At 56.6% G+C, this 18,502-nt stretch overlaps 1 protein-coding gene across 3 annotated transcripts in view; it reads left to right on the plus strand.

Annotated features, from left to right (window-relative positions):
• Positions 1 to 251: 251 nt before the first annotated feature.
• PLEKHG5 (pleckstrin homology and RhoGEF domain containing G5) overlaps positions 252 to 18,502 on the plus strand; it is a 47,868-nt gene continuing 29,617 nt past the window's right edge. The window contains exon 1 of one of the 3 annotated variants that reach the window (XM_023635877.2): positions 252 to 897. In XM_023635877.2, the coding sequence (XP_023491645.1) occupies positions 831 to 897 (67 nt within the window). In that variant the 5' untranslated portion in view covers positions 252 to 830. Of the gene's footprint in view, positions 898 to 12,908; positions 13,129 to 18,502 lie in introns of those variants that run through there. The other 2 variants (XM_070254045.1, XM_070254041.1) reach the window with 2 other exon arrangements.

Raw genomic sequence — 18,502 nt, forward strand, 5'->3', positions numbered from 1 at the left:
GTGCTGCCATGGGGAAGGAGCCACGTGATGCTCGGGGCCTCTGCAGAAAGGCTTTGCCAGGAAAAGGGGCAGACGGTGGGCTGGGGGCAGCCTGAAAGGGGCCACACTTGTAGTTGAGGGGCAGCAGGTCCAATCTGGAAATGCCAGGAGCTGAGTAAGCAAAGTTGGGAGTCAGCAAACAGCTGAGCCGGCAGACAATGTGTTGTGCTGGGAAGCTGAGGGTTGCTATGGCTCCTGGCCTTGATGCTGCTGTGGGGCTCGGCAGACTGTGGCTTGGGTTTTTCTAATGCTTTGGAACTTGCTGGCCTCCAGACTGCATGTCTTACTGAATGTCTGCGGGGCAGGGAGAAGCCACCAAACTTTCAGGCCTTCCTTGCCAAGGAGTCCAGCAGGGGCCTGCTGGCTGTTGGGATCGCAGAGATAAGGGTCTTCCAGGCGTTGCTTTCCAGGAAGGGAAAGAAGGCACCCGCCAAGGCAGCCAGCAGTGTGAGAAGTCTGTTCCAGCGAGCGAATGGGTACTTGGGAATGGAAAATCCAAGGGGAGAAAACCACCAGCAAGGAATCAGTGCGAACCACGGGCACGCGGTCTGCATGTGAAGAGCTGCAGCGCCCAGGGGGCCTTCGTCGGAGGGAGACAGATTGGCAGAGCTGAGAGCTCCGTGGTGTTCTGCACAGATTCTGCTGGAGAAATTGAGATGGGGCTGAGTCTGGGAGAAGACCTTCAGGGTTGGGACTGCGGCTGGGCAGAGAGGCACAGAGAGCTGTGGGTGTGATCAGAGAGGCATATGGCTCGAAGGCCAAGCAAGGTGCCACCCCCCTAGAGGTCAAGCATGAATTCAGTCCTGACAAAATACGAGTCCCCACCTCGCAGCTGGCTCAGCCTCCGGCCAGGAACTGGTGAGTGTATTTTCTTCCTCTTTTGTCCAGAAAGGAGACTTGGCAACACAGAACAAGAAGAGGGGACTGTAGGTTTTGGAGGGACCACCGAGACCCCACTCTTGCTAAATTAGTCTCGACCCTTTAAGAACCCCTCCTGCAGGCTGGGCCCATTTTGTCCTCATTAATTGGTGAGTTAATGAATTGAGAGCCTGGAAGGCAAGGGTCGCCCAGCCGAGTGAGTGTTAAGTATCAGCTCTGATTTATGGGTGCAGACAATGTCCTGTCTTCTGAGAAGGCAGAGGACAGAGGCCTTCTATTTCAGCCATCCAAACCCTGAAAGACGACAGAGCAAGATCCCCTGGGTAAGCCCTGCTCCGGTGGCTGACTTGACTAGATGCGGCAGGAGGGAGCTGGACGGGCTTGTGGTAGAAGCTTACTCAGCTTCCTCTTCTGTGAGATGGAAGGTGGGTTGGGAAAAGTGCCCCAAGACCCTTCAAACTGTCACATTTTGTGCATTAAAGGTGTGTCCCCATTGCTAGGATGGTCTGGAACATCTTCCCAACCTTGCCTTTTTAGCTGTCTCAAGAAGGACCATGAAATTCCTCCTAAACCATCTATATATTTTTTTCTGCTTTTTCCCCCCAAACGCCCCCAGTACATAGTTGCATATTTTAGTTGTGGGTCCTTCTAGTTGCGGCATGTGGGACACTGCCTCAGCGTGGCCTGATGAGTGGTGCCGTGTCTGCACCCAGGATCTGAACCGGTGAAACCCTGGGCCACCAAAGTGGAGCGCGGGAACTTAACCACTCGGCCAGGGGGTCGGCCCCAACCATCTATATTTTTAGGTTCACTTTGATATATGCTATGACACACCTTGGGACTGGGGGATCAGAAATGGTGTACATGGAATCAAATGGCCTTCCAGCACCCCAGAGTTGCAGTCCTGGCCTGGGAAATGCCCAACTCCTGGCCAGAGAGGCATTGCCTGGGGACGTGTTGGCCACCGACCTCTCTGTGCTCAAATAAGAGACCCCGTTCTGACCTTTGTCCCCCGACCCGTGGCTGGCCCAAGTCAGATTTATGAAGCAGACGGTCCTGGTGCTAGACAATTCCTCCTAGCACCCACGCAGGCCCCTCATCGCAGGGGCACCCCCTTCCCAGGAAGGAGGCTGCGCTGCTGACTTCTTCCTCTGGCTCACCCCTACAAGTAAAACTTACCTATCATGGCTGGGCTCTCTGCTGGGAGTGGTCAGAGAAAAAAGGAATGTGCACCATCCACCCTAGCAGGTCTATCGCATTAATACGTGAGCCCCCAGTGTCTGATGTCCTGTCAATTCAAGGTCCATCAATGCTTACTCACCAAAGGGGAGGTTGTTTCCAGGTGTAGGTGAAATGCGGGTGTGCCTTTCAGAGTGTACCCCAAATCACACCTGCCACAGGAATGGCAGAGAATGGTCACCTATTCTGGTTCAGCATGCCCTTGAGTGTGTCTTTAAGCCCTTTATTATTTTTTTCTTTTTTTGACATTAAAAGGACAACTGCTTATCGTTTCGCCTTATTTCCAAGTTTTAGAGCTTAACAAGCTTGAATGTGTCCTAGTTACTCATTTAATCACTTAACAAATATTGCTTGAGCACTTACTGTCAGACGTTGTGCTGGGGGCTGGGTAGATGATGGGGAACAAGATAGAAGCCTATCCTTCTAGAATCTTACTGACTAGTGAGTGATAAGGACATGTAAACAGGAAATTGAGAGTAGTTTGATGTGTCTTAAAATACAGCAATTGTGGGAAAATGAGTCCGTACATAGGAGAGATTCCTTTTATAGCACCGCTCTTAGGGATTTTCTGAAGAAGTGGCACCACCTAAAGGATACACTGAAGCCAGTTGGGAAAGGAGAGTGGAGGAGGAGCCGGGTATAGGGGCTGAAAGGCCATTTCAGGAAAAGAGAATAAAAGGAGCTGGAAAGGGTCATTTGTGCATGATGATTGGGACGTACCGTGGGGTGACTGAGGGATGGACAGGTGTGGTGGGTGTTGTAGGGAGGTGGGGGGCTGTAAAGAGACGGTGCAGAGGTCAGTCACGGAGAGGGTGGTAGAGGGTCTTACAGAATTCAGATTTCATCCTTGGGGCAATGAGAATTTTTTTTTTTTTTTTTTTTTGAGGAAGATTAGCCCCGTGCTAACTGCCAATCCTCCTCTTTTTGCTGAGGAAGACTGGCCCTGAGCTAACATCCATGCCCATCTTCCTCTACTTTATACATGGGACGCCTACCACAGCATGACGTGCCAAGCGGTGCCACATTGGTACCCGGGATCCAAACTGGCGAACACCGGGCCGTGGAGAAGTGGATCATGCGAACTTAACCGCTGCACCACTGGGCCAGCACCGGGGCACTGAGAACTTAAGCATTTTTAGCAGAGTAGACAACATGATCTGACTTGCATTTTAGGAAATCCTTTTTGGTAGCAGTTTAGAGAGTAGATTCGGGAAGAGGGAGGAAGAGAGTGTGGCAAATGAGCCAAAGAATCAGGAGGGTATTGCAATAATTCACGTGAAAGATGGTAGTCTAGTCCTTTAAATTAGAGTATAAATAAATAAAAATATATGTACATATGCACACATGTATGTCCACTTTTCTCCTTATACAAGTAAGACATTTTCATTATAAAATTTTCAAATGGTACATAAATAACGAAGATATAAGTCCTCACTTTCTATTCAGTTGTATTTGAGGTCTTTTCTACGAATATACACACACGTGCAGATCCCTACATATGTGGGTGTATGTAAAAGTTAATGAAATGTTGGAAGTATGTATTTTGCAATTGCTTTTTTCCAATTGAAACTATATTTTAGACATTTAAAAAATACCAATGCATAAAAACCTACTTCATTCTTTTTAATGGCTTCATATATATGGTTATACCTCATGCTTACATTGGCCCTCTATGAGTGGACATTTGGGGTGGTTTCCAGTTTTACACTCTTGTAAATGACACCGTAGTGAACATCCTTATACCTCTGTCTCTCTGCCCTCGGGAAGAGTATCTTTAGAATAAATTCCTGGAAGTGGAATTGCTGGGTTGAAGGGCGTGAGAGTTTTGCATTTTAATAGTTATTTCCAGGTTGTCATCCAGAAAGCCACTTACTGTCCCATCAGTGGAGTACTGGAGCACACTGCGTGCACTCTCTCTGTCTGGTCGTGAGCCTGCCCCTGATATATCAGGGTGGGTGGCTGGGCAGGTGTCCCCTTACGTGGTCCCCAGGCACTTCTCCTCCTTGTCCACTCCCATTACTGAAGTGCTGTGGCTCTTGGCCGGGGTGCGGGTGCAGCTGCGGGCTCTGACATCATGCCTCTAGGACGTCCACGGGTGGAGGGCAGAGAGGGCCCTCCGCACATAATCCTCTTGTCTTTCTCTTTAGTCTTCCCTTCTAAGGACCCCCTTAGGTAGTAAGTGTTTAACACATCCATTACAGAGGCAACTGACCTGTGTTGAATCACAGCTTTTCTACTCACCAGCTGTAAGGAGGGGACCTTAGGCAAATCACAAGCCATCTGAGCTTCAATTTCATTATGTTCAGTGGAGATAATAGTGTCTGGCATGCAGGCTTACTGTGGGATCAGATGAGGTGATGTTTGAGTCTGTGTCTGATAATTCCAGTATCTCCAGTTTTTGTGGGTCTCTTTCTGTTGTCATTGTTGCTGTTGGTTTTCAACCATGGGATCTTATTTACCTGTGTGCCTAGTTATCTCTAACTGCATGTTGGATGTTGTAGTTTAAAAATTATTTGCGGGAAAAATTTGAGGCCTAGGATGATAAAGGATTCCCATTGCTTCTGTCATATGCCTGGAAACACTACCGGTCTAGGCTGACCTTAATCCAAATTCAAGTCGCAGCTTCCCTGGACCTTGAGCTCTTTCCCCCAGCCCAAAAGCCATTAAAAGTGAAACCCAGTTTTCCAACTCTTTCTTCAGAACACCTGAGGACAAAACCATCTGAATTTACCTCCCTAGATCCACCTCGTCTGTGTTTTGTCTGGTTTGATGTTTTTAAGTAAGAAACTGTCTTTTCATCCAGCGTTTTCAGTTGTCCCACGTGGGAAGGTTGGTCTGGTTTGCGTGGTCCGCCTCTGAGGGAGGCAGAGTGCCCACTGGAGGATCTCAATGTTCAAGGCATTTAGCACATTGTCTTTTTGTAGCTGCTGTCGTCTGCAAAACTCTGGTGTGTGTTGAAAGCACAAGAAATTAAAGTTTGTTAGATTCATAATGATGCAGGACAGAGGCTTTCTGTAGCCAACTCAGAGCCACGGCGAGGACAGGAAGTCCCCTGTACCCTGCTAGGATCCCTCCATGTTCCGAAGCTCCTCCCATTTCACCCATGATTACTTCTGCGATAACAGCCTTTTAACATCTAAGTCAGATCATGTTCCTCCTCTTTAAAAAGCTCCGGTGACTCCCGTCTCACTCAGAATAAAAGGCAAAGTCCTCACAGCCCTTATGGGACCTGACGGCCTGTCATCTCTCTGACTATCACCTCCCCCTTGTTCACCCTGCTCCAACCACACTGACCTCCTCGAGGCTCCCTCATTAGGGTGACCAACTCGTCCAAGTTTTAAAACTGAAAGTCCTCTCAGTTCAGGGGGGGCAAACGGGAAGAGTAGGTCACCTTAGCTCGAGCAAAGATATGTGCCCACCTCAGGGCCTTTGCATTTGCTGTTTTCTCAGCCTGAGATGCTCCTCCCCAGATACCTGCAGGGCTAGCTCCCTCACATCGTTCCAGTCTCTGCTCAAAATCACCTTCCTCGGAGAGGGAGTCTTTAAAGTAATCTCTGTGTGCCTGTGTGGGAGCCTGTGCAGGAGGCTCTCAAGCACCAGCATCCACTAGAAAGCCAAGACAGGCTAAGACCCCGCAGCTGCCCTGCCTAGAAACTGCCCCTGCATCCTCGGCTAGGGGAAAAGCAGGGGACGTGGCCTCTGTGGGCCAACAGGGAGACAAGACCTGTCCCAGGTTTCTAACCATCGGGATCGGTGTTCCAACAATGGGCTGGATATTTTGAAATCCCAGCTGTCCTGGATGTCTGGCCGGTCTTTTCTGTGGTTGGGAGCCTGACCCAGAAGCCTTTGTTCCTTGAACAGACTTGGCCCTCGAGAGGGCCCAGCCTTTCAGTCTGTCTGGCCAGGTTTAAAAGTCTGCCCTGGCCAGCGGCCGGCAGTGAAACTGGAATGTGGCCATCCTGCCACGGCCACAGACAGCCCTAGGGATGCAGGCCTTCATTGCCTCCTCGCCCCCCACCACGGACGGGAAAACTCTGGCACCCCAGCCGACAGAGTGCCTGGGTTTAGCCAGGGTCTCAGCTCCTCCCAGGGCATTGGCCAGATTGACCCCAGGCTCGGTGTCTGGGCCTGTGGGCTGTCCTCTAAGCTGGGGTCCTGCTTGGAGGCCAGGGAGCCTCGCCACCTTTACCTTCGAGGATGAAGCAGAGCCCAGCTGGACCAAGCCTTGAGGTATTTGGAAGTCGGCCCCGGCAAGAGACACTTGATTGTGAACTGATCCAAGTTCAAGTCAACAAGCACTCCCCTGGCACGGCTCTGGGCCGGCCTGGGCCTGGGCTCTGCGTTCTGGGGAGAGTGAAACCAGGAGCTGTCCTCAGGGGCTCCCAGTCGAGATGGAGCATAGACTCCATCATTTCAGGGTGATCACCTGCAGCAGAGGCAGGACCAGAGGGCAGCCCAGCGGCTGGGGGACGGCACCATCGATCTGCCCGGGAGCCGCGAGTGGGGGCCGGTCCGGAAGAGTCTGATGGCCATGCCAGGGAGGATGGCCTTGCTTTACAGGTAGTGGGGAGCAGGTTTTTAATCAAAGCAGTGACATTTTCAGATTTGCATTCTATTCTTGTTGTTGTGATTGTAAGCCGTTGTCCACTGAGCCCCCACCAAGAGGAGACCCTGAGTGCGAAGGCCGCTTTTCTGGATTAAGTCATTTAATCCCCACAGCAACCCTGTACATGGAGGTTGCACTGAGTACCTCCACTGTACAGATGAGGGAACTGAGGCCCAGAGAGGCCAAGCAACTTGTCCAAGTGACACAGCCGGCAGGAGCTGGAACTGGGATCTGAACCTGGATAGCCAGGCTGCATTCGGGAGCCTGGCTTGGAGGGGGCAGAAGGGAGGCAGGGGGCCCAGACAGGAGGGTGGGAGCCTGAGCCTGGGCCAGGGCATTCTAGAGGCAGAGCTTAGAATGGCGTGGGCAGCTGGTCCATGGCCAGCCCGCCCCAGGCTATGCTTGTTCCCAGGCTGCAGTGGGTGGATGGGTGGGTGACAAGGGTCAGGCCAGATGCTGGACAGTGACTGGACCTCCCACCCCATCACCTCAGGGGAGGCGCCTGGGTCTGAGGGGCCTGTTGTTTGGCTGTCCCCCCCACACTCAGGGGAGCCCAGGGAGGGACCCACTTTCCTCAAGGCCTGTGGCCAGTGAGCTCAAAGGTCAAGGAGGCTTGTCCAAGCTAGAAGGCATCCCAGAGCCCCAAACGGGGGCACTTTGGGAAGGGAGGAGCCCAGGACTCCCTGGGATGGACCCACCTGAGCTCCGGTGACTCAGCTCAGGGCACTGATCAGCGAGGGGCAGGAAAGGCCCTTGACCAGACTCTGGCAGCACGTGAAACTTGAATATCTTGGCCATGGAGGGAGCAGCAGATGGCGTGGAAGATGGTGGGGAGACTCTGGTGACAGCGCCCCACCGTGTGAATCCCAGCCCCCACCCACCTCCTGGCTGACCTGGGCAGGCCTCTAGACCCCTCTGAGCCTCAGCTTTCTGCTCTGTAAAATGGGCTGATAGTAACACGACAACAGGATCACTAGGCAGATTAAAGGAGATCCACCTTGAAGGCTTTTGCTCCAGGCCTGGCGCAAAGGGGGATTTGGCAGATCTTAGTGTCCCTACTGTGTGCCCAGCCAGGCACTGGAGAAAGATGACTGAGACAGGGTCCCAGGCCAAGCAGGAACCTCCGCTTCTGAGGGAGCACTCGAGGTGGGGGGGTTCACGTCAGAGTGCCTGCATGAGAACAGCACAGACTGTGGCCCTGGCACAGGGCTTCCTGCCAGCAGAACTCTCTCCCCAGGCCATGGTGACAGCTCACATGTGTTCACACCTGTGAGCACTGGGGCAGACCGGCTGTCGGCGGCTCTGGGGACCCTGTCCTGGGCCTTGGTGTGCCTAGACAACATCTTGTGTGTCTCAGTCCCAGCCCCTGGGGCCCCTGAGGGTTAGAGAAGGGCTGTGTAGGGGTCGCCACTCAGCCCCCTCCTGGCATGGTGAGTGCAGCCTGCTCTGGTGGGCAGTGGGCCACAGTAGCCGTGGGCTGTAAGAGGCGTCTGGGGAGAGGGTGCGGGGCTGGGGCCTGGTTGAGGCTAAGGGCCGGGCTGGATTGCAGCCAGGTGGCTGCAGCCCAGGTTTCCACCAGCACCTTCCAAACTGATGGACCCGCAGCCGGCCGAGGCTCCAGACCCACATGTTCAGTGTTTGGAATGGTTTACTCTGCAGCGGAGGGTCTGTGCCGTCCATGCCAGGTCCTACTATTCACCCCTTCTGCAGGTGCCAGGCTGGGCGCACTGCCTGCTGGCTGGGGGTTGGCTTCCACCCCATCCCAGCCCCCCAACAGGAGCCACTACTGAGCATTGGTCCTGGAGGGTCCTCGGCCTGTGCTTCTGGCCAGTGGGGGCAGATTCTTCTCTTTCCTGAGGTTCTGAAGGTCCGGTGAGGGGATCAGTGGGACGCATCTCCTCTCAGGCCTGGCCGACGGGGCAGAGAGACAGGAAAGCTGGAGGGCTAGGAGGCGTCTGGTGCCTGCCCCACCAGGTTATATAACGGGCCTCTGGCTGGCTGGCAGGACTTAATTCCTAATAGGCCCTGCAGCCCGACCTGGGAGCACTTAAGTACAGCACAGGCCGCTTCTCACGCAAGCTGGGCGCCTGGCACTGGGCACAGCACGTCAGAGCCCTTTCTGTTCCTGGCCCCCCCACCCCCAACACACACGTAGCTGGGCTCTCCTGGGCTGCCGTGGAGGTCCAGACAGGCCTCCTCAAACACTGGAAGGAAGAGGAAGGGATTTGGTCACCTGCTCCTGAAGGGGACCACAGAGGGCCATAGAGGACCTTGCCTGGGGAGAGGGAGGGACCGGCCCCCTTGGCAGAATGCAGGGACCCCCTCAAGGCTTCATTCTCATGGGGCAAGCACTTGCTTTCTGCCAGACTCCCGGCTTAGCCCCAGGTGAGCAGGATTGTGGAGACGATACAGTGGTGGCGGGGGCGGGGGGGGTCTCTCTCCTGGGCCCATTTCACAGATATGGAATCTGAGGCTTCAGGAATTCTGCCAGAGGCTGCCCTGCTAGTGAGGCAGAGGCAGGACCCTGAACCAGTCCCACCCCTTTAGGTGCTGCCTTCAGGGGCCACAGGGCCCAGTACGGGGGGACAGGGGTCAGCCAGGAGGCTGAGAGGGAAGGGGCATCTAGGGGGCCCAGGGACCTCCAGTCTGTGAGCTCAGGCAGGGAAGGTACCCCCAGGGTCAAGATCTCTGTTGGCTGTGGCTTGCTGGGAGGCGGCTGGCGTGGGGGTTGATGGCTGGTTCAGGCCACCTGCCCCTCTTCCTCTTTCAGCCCCTTACTCAGCAGCCTCTCTGGCTCCTGCTCCGGCCTCACGAGGCACTTCCGCTCCCAAGGAAACAGCTGTGGTTTGCAGAGGGCTCGACCCCCTCCCCACATCCAAGGCCATTGCCAGGCACTGGATGAAAGAGCCCCGGGTCTCCAGCTTGCCATCCCTCTGCCTGTCCTGGCCCTGGCCCCAGGCCAGTGGGAGCTGATGGAGGAGAGGACAAGAGGCATACCTCTGGGGTCTACCTGCCCAGGACAAGACTCTCAGCCCCGAGGAGCCAGTCCAAGAGGAAGGCACAAACCATTGGTCTCCTTGCTGTCGTTGGATCTCCCTGTCCAGGGGACATGAGGTTCCAGCAGGAGTAAGGCACAAGTCGTGGGCTTGGGGCTGTAGGAGGTTAGGCTTCCAGCTCGGGGCCACCCTGCCTCCCTCAGGGCCTCAGGCTGCCCATCTGTACACTGTGGTGACTGCAAGTCATGTCACTGAGGTCTGGGCAGTGTGGTCCAGTGGTGAGAGCACAGCTCTGGGCTTCTGACCCTAGCTCGCCCCTTCTTGTCTGTGGGGCCTTGGGCAAGTTGCTGCCCCCTGGCCTCAGCTTCTCCGTCCCTGTGGCAGGGATAACAGTACCTGCCTCATGGGGCTGACATGAGGATTAAAGGAGATAACGTGAACAGAATGGGGCTCAGCACGGCATCTGGCCCATGGGAAGTGTGGCTGTCATCACTCAGTGCCCGCCTGAGGCTGGGGACACAGCAGCATGCAGGACAGACGTGCCCCACCCCAGCTGTCCCAGGAACCATGAGAAGTCCCCCCATGTTTATGAGCAGCATCACTAGTCTGGTTTCCTGGTTTCCCCCAGACCCAGTAAAAGGCTCAGGTGTGTCTACCTGCCTTTGACCCCAGCTGCCTTGTAGTGGAGGGGCTGGTGTGGTGCCCTGGAGGACTGTGGGGGCCCTTTCCCCAGCCTGGGTGGGCCTGTCTTGCCCCCGAGGGCTGCCTCATGCCCTCCTGCACGGGGAGGATGGAGGCGAGGCAGTGGGTGGGGGCCTCTGGCCTGGACAGAAGGAGTGTGGGCGACTCTCTGGGGGAGCCAGAGGAGGACATCCGGGCAGCAGGATGGGCACGAGCCAAGGCAGGGAGGTGGGAAGCAGCAGGCACATTTGGGGACAGAGAGAACTTTGGGGATGAGGCTGCCGTGTGCCCTGGAAAGTGGAAGAGTGAGGAGGGCCCCGGGTCCCGAGGGGGTCTGCACAGATGAGTGCGTGCAGGAAGGTGGGGGGCTCCTGTGTTCACCCCAAAGCCTGGCACAGGAAGAAATCTTTGCCTCCTCCACAGGCAGGGGTTGTTCTGAAATCATAACCAAGTGTGGCCCCCACCAGGCCTGAATGTAGAGGAGTCTGGGCTGGGTAGCTGCTCCAGGACCACCCCCGACTCTGTAGCCCTGGTCTCTGCTTGGTGGGCACTGAGACTGGCCATGGCTGCCGAGGACGGATCGTCTCATTCCCTGAGCTCAGTCTGACACCCCTACGCTGGCCACTTTCCTGTGAACATGAGCTGGGGTGCCCCCAACCTCCTGTGGGCCCAGGCCACGTGCGTGCTGATAATCAAGGACCAAGGGCCCTGCATTTGTTCATCCCTGGCCCTGTGCCGGAGGAGGAGGAGGAGGAGGAAGAGGAGGAGAAGGAGGGTGGGCGGGCAGGCAGGCATATGGTTTGAATTACTTGAGCCGCCTCTTGGCACCTTGGCCCTCAGCTGGGGGTGTGCAGGCTGCCTGGACGGCCACCCTCCCACCCGCCACAGCCCTGTGGTGACCCCACCCTCCCCCCCGGAAAGCAGAGCCTTCTGTTGCCAGCCCTCTCGCCTGGGCCTCTGCCTCTCTGTTGCCAGGCGTCTGGTCTAGGGGGTGGCTGGCTCTGCCCTGGCTCTGCTCTGAGCAACCCCCCAGCCCCCCACCCCCTGCCAGAGCTAGCTCCTTCAAGTCCCTGGCAGGCCAGGGCGGGGCGTGGTGGGTAGGGGGGGTGGAGCATGGCAGGGTCAGACAGAGGAGGCTCGGCAACATGGCAGAGGCTGGTTGGGATGCTCAGCACGGTCTTCCCCTGTCCATCTGGATCTCCTCAGGGCCCCCCCACTGCCCTCTGACTGCCAAGCCTTCTCCCCCAGGTGGCTGTCCAGGCCCCCAAGTTGGCTTTGAAGCCAGACAGTCCTGGGTTCAAATCCAAGTTCTGCTCCATATTAGCTGAGCCCCAGCCGTGTTCTCATCAGTGCTCTGGGCACAATCTCCCCTCCGCGGGGAGAACCAAAACTCTCAGGTAGGTACAGCTTTCCTGGATGTGAGGGCAGAGGCCTCTCTACCGGAGGGTGGCCATAGGTCTTCACTTTTTATTTATTTTCTAACTAGATAAAAATTTGCAATTTTTACAAAGCTCCAAAATAAATTGACCAGTGACTTCCATTTTCTGTGTAGCTGGTTTTTATCCTTCTCATGGTCCTTTTTGTGGGTGGCTCTGCACCCCACAACTCCTTCACCCCTCCAGCCTTTGTGACCTTCCCACCACCCCCTCCTCACCTGTGTCCCCCGGGCAGGGGGCAGGGCAGCTCCGTGATGATGCTGGAGGCTCTTTGCACGAGTTCGGCCCGCCCAGGGCTCCATGCAGGGCACTGCCACTGGTGTGGATGACACAGCCCCAGGAGGGAGGCAGGAGTGGGTGGGCAGCCTGGTGAAGTGTGGCCAGCCCAGAGAGGGGAGAAACCCTTGGTGAGAGCCCAGAGGGCAGATTCTGGGCCTCACTGGCAGCCTGAAGGTAAGGCCTGGCCAGCAGCTCCTGCCTCCTGACCCCTGGAGGCCTCCTCAAGGCCTTGGCTCAGCGGAGCTGGGAGACACGCCTTGGGCTTCCCGGGGAGGGGCTCAGTTAGGCAGCTGAAAGCAGCTCCCAGGGTTATCCCATGGCACCCCCACGGGTGGCTCTACTTCTCATTGAGAAATCCTCCAGGGCCTAGCTGGGGCTGGGGGCTGGGGTCAGAGGTCAGGGGTAGGGGGCTGGAATTGCTCCTGGGGCAGCACATTTTTCTCCTCTGAAAACTTATCCTAGCAAAGAGACCATGGAACAATTGCACTCTTTTCCGAGCTTCTGTCATCCCCAGACGGCTGGCCTATCCCCTCGGTGGGGGCTCCGAGGGGGCCGGGAAGTTGAAATTTGTAAAATGTCTGTAGGAGGGGAAGAAAGGCGCTTTGTGTGGGGCCGGGGCCCTGGCCATTGGTCAGCTCCTAGGCCCCCAGCCGCTCCCAGAATGCTCCCCTCCCCAGGGAGGGCCGTGCTTGGCTTACAGGCCGGAGGCCAGCCCCAGGGTCCCTGCAGCCCCTCTGCAGCCCCTGCACTCACTGCATCCAGGCCTCGGGGACCCTAGTCCCCGGGGCCGCCCAGCCTCTGAGGGCACGGGCCTGGTGGGGAGGCCTCCCCGGGCCCAGCATGTTTCTCTACTGGAAGAAGCGGGGCGCCTACGAGCTGGAGGCCCTGCCCGGCGCCCTGGCCGAGCTAGAGCTGGGGGCCGTCGAGCGCTTCTCCTGGAGCTCCACCCTGGACATCATCCAGGACCTTGGGGGTAGGTGTGGGCCCACTGTCCTGGGAGAGCTTTCAGGAGGCTCTGGCGCCTGGTCTACCTGGCCACCTCTCTCTGGCTAGAGCCTGTGGCCCACTCACCACACACATCCTACTGTCGGTCACTTACTTGACAGTAATGTTGGGGCCAGAGCCCCTCCTGAGAGCCACTGCTGGTGGAGGAGAGACACCTGAGCGTGAGGACCCTGGGGGTGCAGGGGCAGCAAGGGCAGGCCGAGGAGCTTCTCCTTCCTGGGGGCTTGCTTGGCTGGGCAGTGTGGGCCCTGCAGCTGGCGTGGAGCAGGGCAGATAGGGCTGGGGCAGCACTGCCTGGCGCTGGGCTTCAGGCCTGGCTCTGACTCTGTCTTCTACCTCCAAGATCAGGGCCATGTGCCATGTGGTGGGATGAGTCCTTCTGGAATGTTCATGTTCAAGGCCCCAGGACATGTGTCATTTCTCCTATTATCACACTGCAGACGAGGAAACGGCAGCACAGAGAGATGAAGCCCTCGAGAGGCAGTATGGGCAGTGGGGACACCAAGCTGAGCCCCAGGCCTGTGTTGGAATGCCGACCTGACCATTTCCCCAATGGGAGACGTCGGGAGAGCCGTGTCAAGGGACTAAGGAAGACACTGACCTCAGTCGTGGGGTGGCTGAGAGGACTAAATGGGGTGACACACATGGAGCACTTCAAACAGCACATGGCACAGAGCAAGGGCACAATCATGCTGCTGTCCTTACTGCCATTATTTTATTGTAGCTCCACTAACCATCAGCCCAGCAGAGCATTCAGCCTGGGGCTGGTGACTCGACTCTGTCAGGTCATTTCGGTGCCAGTGGTAGAAGCCCAGGTCTGGCCTGCAGGAGCTGGGCAGGGCGCAGAATCTGGGCCTCGGTTCTCTACTTGCCTCATCTTGGGCCTCAGGCACTGTCCTCCCGCAGGCCCCGGGCCAGAGGGGTAGAAAGTGACTGGTAGGCCTGGGGTCCACCACGGAAGGCGACCACATGGGGCACGGGTTCCACAAAGAGTGATGGGAAATGCTGCTCCCAGAAAATAGATGCCTGGTGGGCATAAATCACAGGTGTCCCGAATGTGAGGAACCCTCTTCTGCTTCCTGTCCCACTGGCCAAAGTGGACTGGGGAATGTGGCTGCTTGGAGGGGAGGGGTGGGCACAGAGCCCACCTGGGCCCCAGGGGCACCTGACACCTTCAGAGGTGTGTGCAGGAGGCTGGGAGGCAGGACTGAGAGGAGGAGCCTGTGATGCGGGGCAGATTGTGGAGCGGGGGAGGCAGCAGGAGGGCACGGGGCAGGCTGCGTGTGGTTGGGGGCCAGCCTGGGGGAAAGCTCCTCTCCTCCTTCAGCAGATCCCTGTTCTGGAGCCAGAGGATGGGCTAGGGGGAGTGGGCCTGGGGGGCAGGCTGTGGGAGTCCTGTCTACTTGTACTGCTTCACCTGGCAGGTTCCTGTGACCAAGGTCCTGACAGGGCCAGAGATTGGCCTGAGGTCGTTTAGTCAGTCCCAGCCACAACCAGGGATGGCCAGCAGGGGCTGTGGCCCCCGTCCCTAATCTATTCTCTACATCTCTGTCATCGAGAGGAGTCCAAGCTTTGCTGCCGCTGGGCCCCCTGCCCGGGATGCCCTCACCACTCGGGGTGGCTCTGGAGCAACTTCTGTGAATCCCACCCACCCCGCTGCCTTCCCCAGGCAGGGCAGTCCCTCCTACCTCTGGGATTCCGCAACCACTCCACGGTGACCATCTGCTTCCGAAAGCTCGGGGGCCCCACGGCTAGCATTTAGAGGAGACTTACTCAGTGCCAATCCTTTATAAGGCCTTGGCTCCTGGCATCTTCATGCCCACCCTTCGAGTCAGGGACATTTCTTGGTGTCTCCTTTCTCTGGAAGGGAAGGCAAGGCTCAACGGGGTGAGTGATGGTACCCATACACACAACTCCCACTCTCAGCCTCAGAGCCACAGGACAAGGCCCTGCTCATCTGCATGTCCCTGTGCCCTCTCTAGCCCGGCTAGGGGACAGCCTCCAGCACATGGTGTGTGAGCAGATCTTGGGGGTGGGCTGAGGCAGGCTGGATGAGTGAGCTGGGCACACAGCTGTCTGTGTGGGCTCTGTCCTCTGCAGCTAGCCGGCCCCTGGCCTGGGCCCATCAAGGGTGGGTGGTGAGCCCTGGCGCCAGCCCAGCCCCATGATGGGGGTGGGGCTCGTGCATGGAGCGTGACTGTCCTGAATTGGAATCTCAAACCCATTTCTGCAGCCCTGCTCCTGTTCCTCCCTCGGCCACTCTCGGTTCCTCCAAGGAGCCTCAGGAGGAAGGCCGTGGTGGGCAAATGGGCAGGTGCCCCCAGCAGCCTCAGCCAGAGGAAGTGGCTGGCGTAATCCAGGCCTGTGTGCAGGAACTGTGGACAGTTTCTGCGGCCCCAGGAAGGGATTCTGAGTGTGTCCTCCTGCCTCTTCTTACTGAGCCTGAGAGGTGTGGACAGGCAGGGCAATGGTTGGGGTCTTTAGGCCCCAGGGGGCAACATCAGTGACGGTTCTGGGCAGCAGGCAGGGACAGCGTCAGAGGCTATGGTCCCTGCTCTTTCCTCCAGCTGGGTTCCCACTTGACTGCCCTACCCCCAAAATGCCCCAGCGGGCTTTGGGAAGGGGACCACATTTTTTTCCTAGGCCACCTGTGATGCTCTGACCAGTGTCCGGAGTAGGGAGTGGCAGATGGTTCCTGGGGCCAGCAGCCATTTGCCCAGGACATGCGCCTCTGGCTGTTGGCCAGGTATGGGCCAAATCTTGCCCTTCCGCAGGCTACCCTGGTGAGGGGGGTCCAGCCCAGCACCGCCTGTGGCAGCTGCCCCAGCATGAACAGGCTCCCAGGAGCACTGGCTTCGCGTAGGAGGGGGCATTCAAGGCCACAGCTGCTTCCTGGGAGGGGCAGCCTTTGCATGGTCAGGCCTGGAGTTGGGAGGTGGTGGGCAGAGAGGCCCTGCCTTCTTGGGGCAGAAGGGTTCAGTGGACTGGGGTCACAGGGAGGGGCTCCTCCAAGAAATGAGAACAAGGGTGGTTTCTTGCGTTAGCCTGGGGCCAACTGGGAAAGGGGGCACTTATGTGATGATGGGGGGATCAACTCTTGTGTGCCAGCCACCTAACTGTGCCAGGAACCATGGGGGCACTTGGGAGCAGTGTACCTAATGGTTAGGAGCACAAACTTGGAGTCTTATGGACCTAAGCTCAAGTCCCAGCCTCATCACTCACTAGCTGCATGAACTTGGGCAAGTCTCCCAACCCTCTGAGCCTCAGTTTCCTCATCTGTAAAGAGGGCACAATGATTTTGCCACCCTCTCGATTGTTTAGAACAGTGCTATCCAATAGAACTGTCACCATGAACATTTTCTAGAAGCCACATTAAAAAACAAAACTAAAAATAAGCAAGCAAATAAAATTAATTTTAATAATGTAACCCAATATATTCCAAACATTATCATTTCAACATGTAATCAATACGAAAAATCATCAATGAGATTTCACATTCTTTTTTCACAAAGTCTTCCAAATTTGGCACATATTTTACACCTCTAGCACATCTCAGTTTGGACTGGTCCCGCTGCATGTGCTCAGTAGCTGTCTTTTGGGGTTAGATGATGGGGCTTAGATGGTGAAATGAGACCATGTGTGGAAACCAAAGAGTGCTCAGCTGAGGAGGACAGAGCAGTGGTTATCGGCAGTTCCCGAAGCCATCAAGAGGGGAAGACAGGTCAAAAGTAATAGGTCATTTCAAAGGCCCGTCCCAGGACAGTGGGATCAAGGAGGGAGAGATTCATCTGGAATTTGGATATGTTGAGATAGGGAGGGCTTCCAGAAGGTAGCCGCATTTGACTTGGGCCTTGGAGAGCGAGCAGGATGTCAGTAGACAGCGATGGGGAGGAGGTAGCAGGGGGCTGAGGGACAGAACCAGGGAGGTCTGGGCTGGGGTCAGAAGCTCAGTTCTCTCCCCAGGGGAGCCCGCGAGTAACTGATTGAGGGGGCTGGTGTGAGGCGATAGAGAGTGGTGGGGACTGCGGAGGCTGGAAGGGTGTGTGCCAGTCTAAAGCAGACACATCTTAGGACCTGGAGCCATCAGGCATACAGGTCCAGAGCTGCCAGGCTCCTCTGGTTTGTCCATAGAAAACCAGAAATCTGGTTTTTTATGTGAAATCTGACTTTTCAAAGTTGGCAACCAATTCAAATTCTTTTGAAGCACTGTGCTCAGCCAAACAAAACATGTCTGCCGGCCGGCTTCTGCCCAGGCGCCCTGTCGGCCAGTTGTGGTAGAGATCGTGTTGGGGGAGAACCAAAAGCGGCATCCTGTGACTAAGATAGAGGGTGTGGGGAGAGCTGGAGTGTGGGTTTGTCTGCCTGGCTGAGGGGCCCTGGCTTTCTCCAGGACAGTGGGAGCTGGAGGAGCCAGGAGGGCAGCTGGGCTGTTTCAGACCCAGGGAGACAGCCTCTGGCACCCTAAGCGGGGGCAAGTTCAGGGTTCTGGGACATCCTGGGGTCTGGCTAAGGGCCAGCAGCCAGACACCCGCTCAGGTTGACTCAGGTCAGAGGGGCACTGCAGGAGGCAGGGACCCTGGGGGAAGCCAAGGGCAGGCAGCGGAGGCAGGCCCCCGGGAGCTGCCCCACAGTCACAGAGCCAGCTTCTTTCCTCCCTTTCTGCTCTACGGCCCTCTCCGCTGACCAGCTGCTTCTACGGGTCCCCTTGTTCTTGCTCCCCAACAATCTTGGGGCTTTGTACTCACTCAGACTGACTTTCTATGATCTCAGGGTCCCAGGGCCCAACAAAAGTTACCTGTTTCAATTTGAATTCTCAAGAGAGTGAATCTAACTGAATGGGTTACGCTAGGTGGCCACCTCTGGCCCAAGCAACTATGTCTGGGGTTCAATATCACCCGATACATCACGTGCTCCTGATCAGGCCCATGCTTTCCACAGTACTGTAAATGGGGCTGCCTGCCTAGAGGGGAGCTCATGGCAGGCCTGTGGTGGTGGTGGTGACCTGTCCCCATTCCTGAGCCCTCCGCAGCCCAGAGGTCCCTTTCTGGGCTCTGATTCCTGTGTTTAGAGTGTCCACGGCCCCGTGAGGTTGCAGCTTCAGCATGGAGCACAGAGAAAGCTAGATCCTGGGGGAGTTAGGATCGGGCAGCCTGGAGAGGGGGGGTCTAGAAAGCAGATTGAGCACCTTGAGGGAGCTGAAACCACGGGGGTTGGAGGCCAGAGAGATCAGTCAGGTAGAACCCTGGGGCCTGGAAGAGTCAGGACAAAGAATCCACACGTCCGCAACCCCATGGCCACCGCAGGGGTATCTGGCCCTGCAGTGGCTGTGGCCTGGAGCAGCC

This window comes from Equus caballus, chromosome 2 (assembly GCF_041296265.1).
Source record: "Equus caballus isolate H_3958 breed thoroughbred chromosome 2, TB-T2T, whole genome shotgun sequence".
Classification (NCBI taxonomy): Eukaryota; Metazoa; Chordata; class Mammalia; order Perissodactyla; family Equidae; genus Equus; species Equus caballus.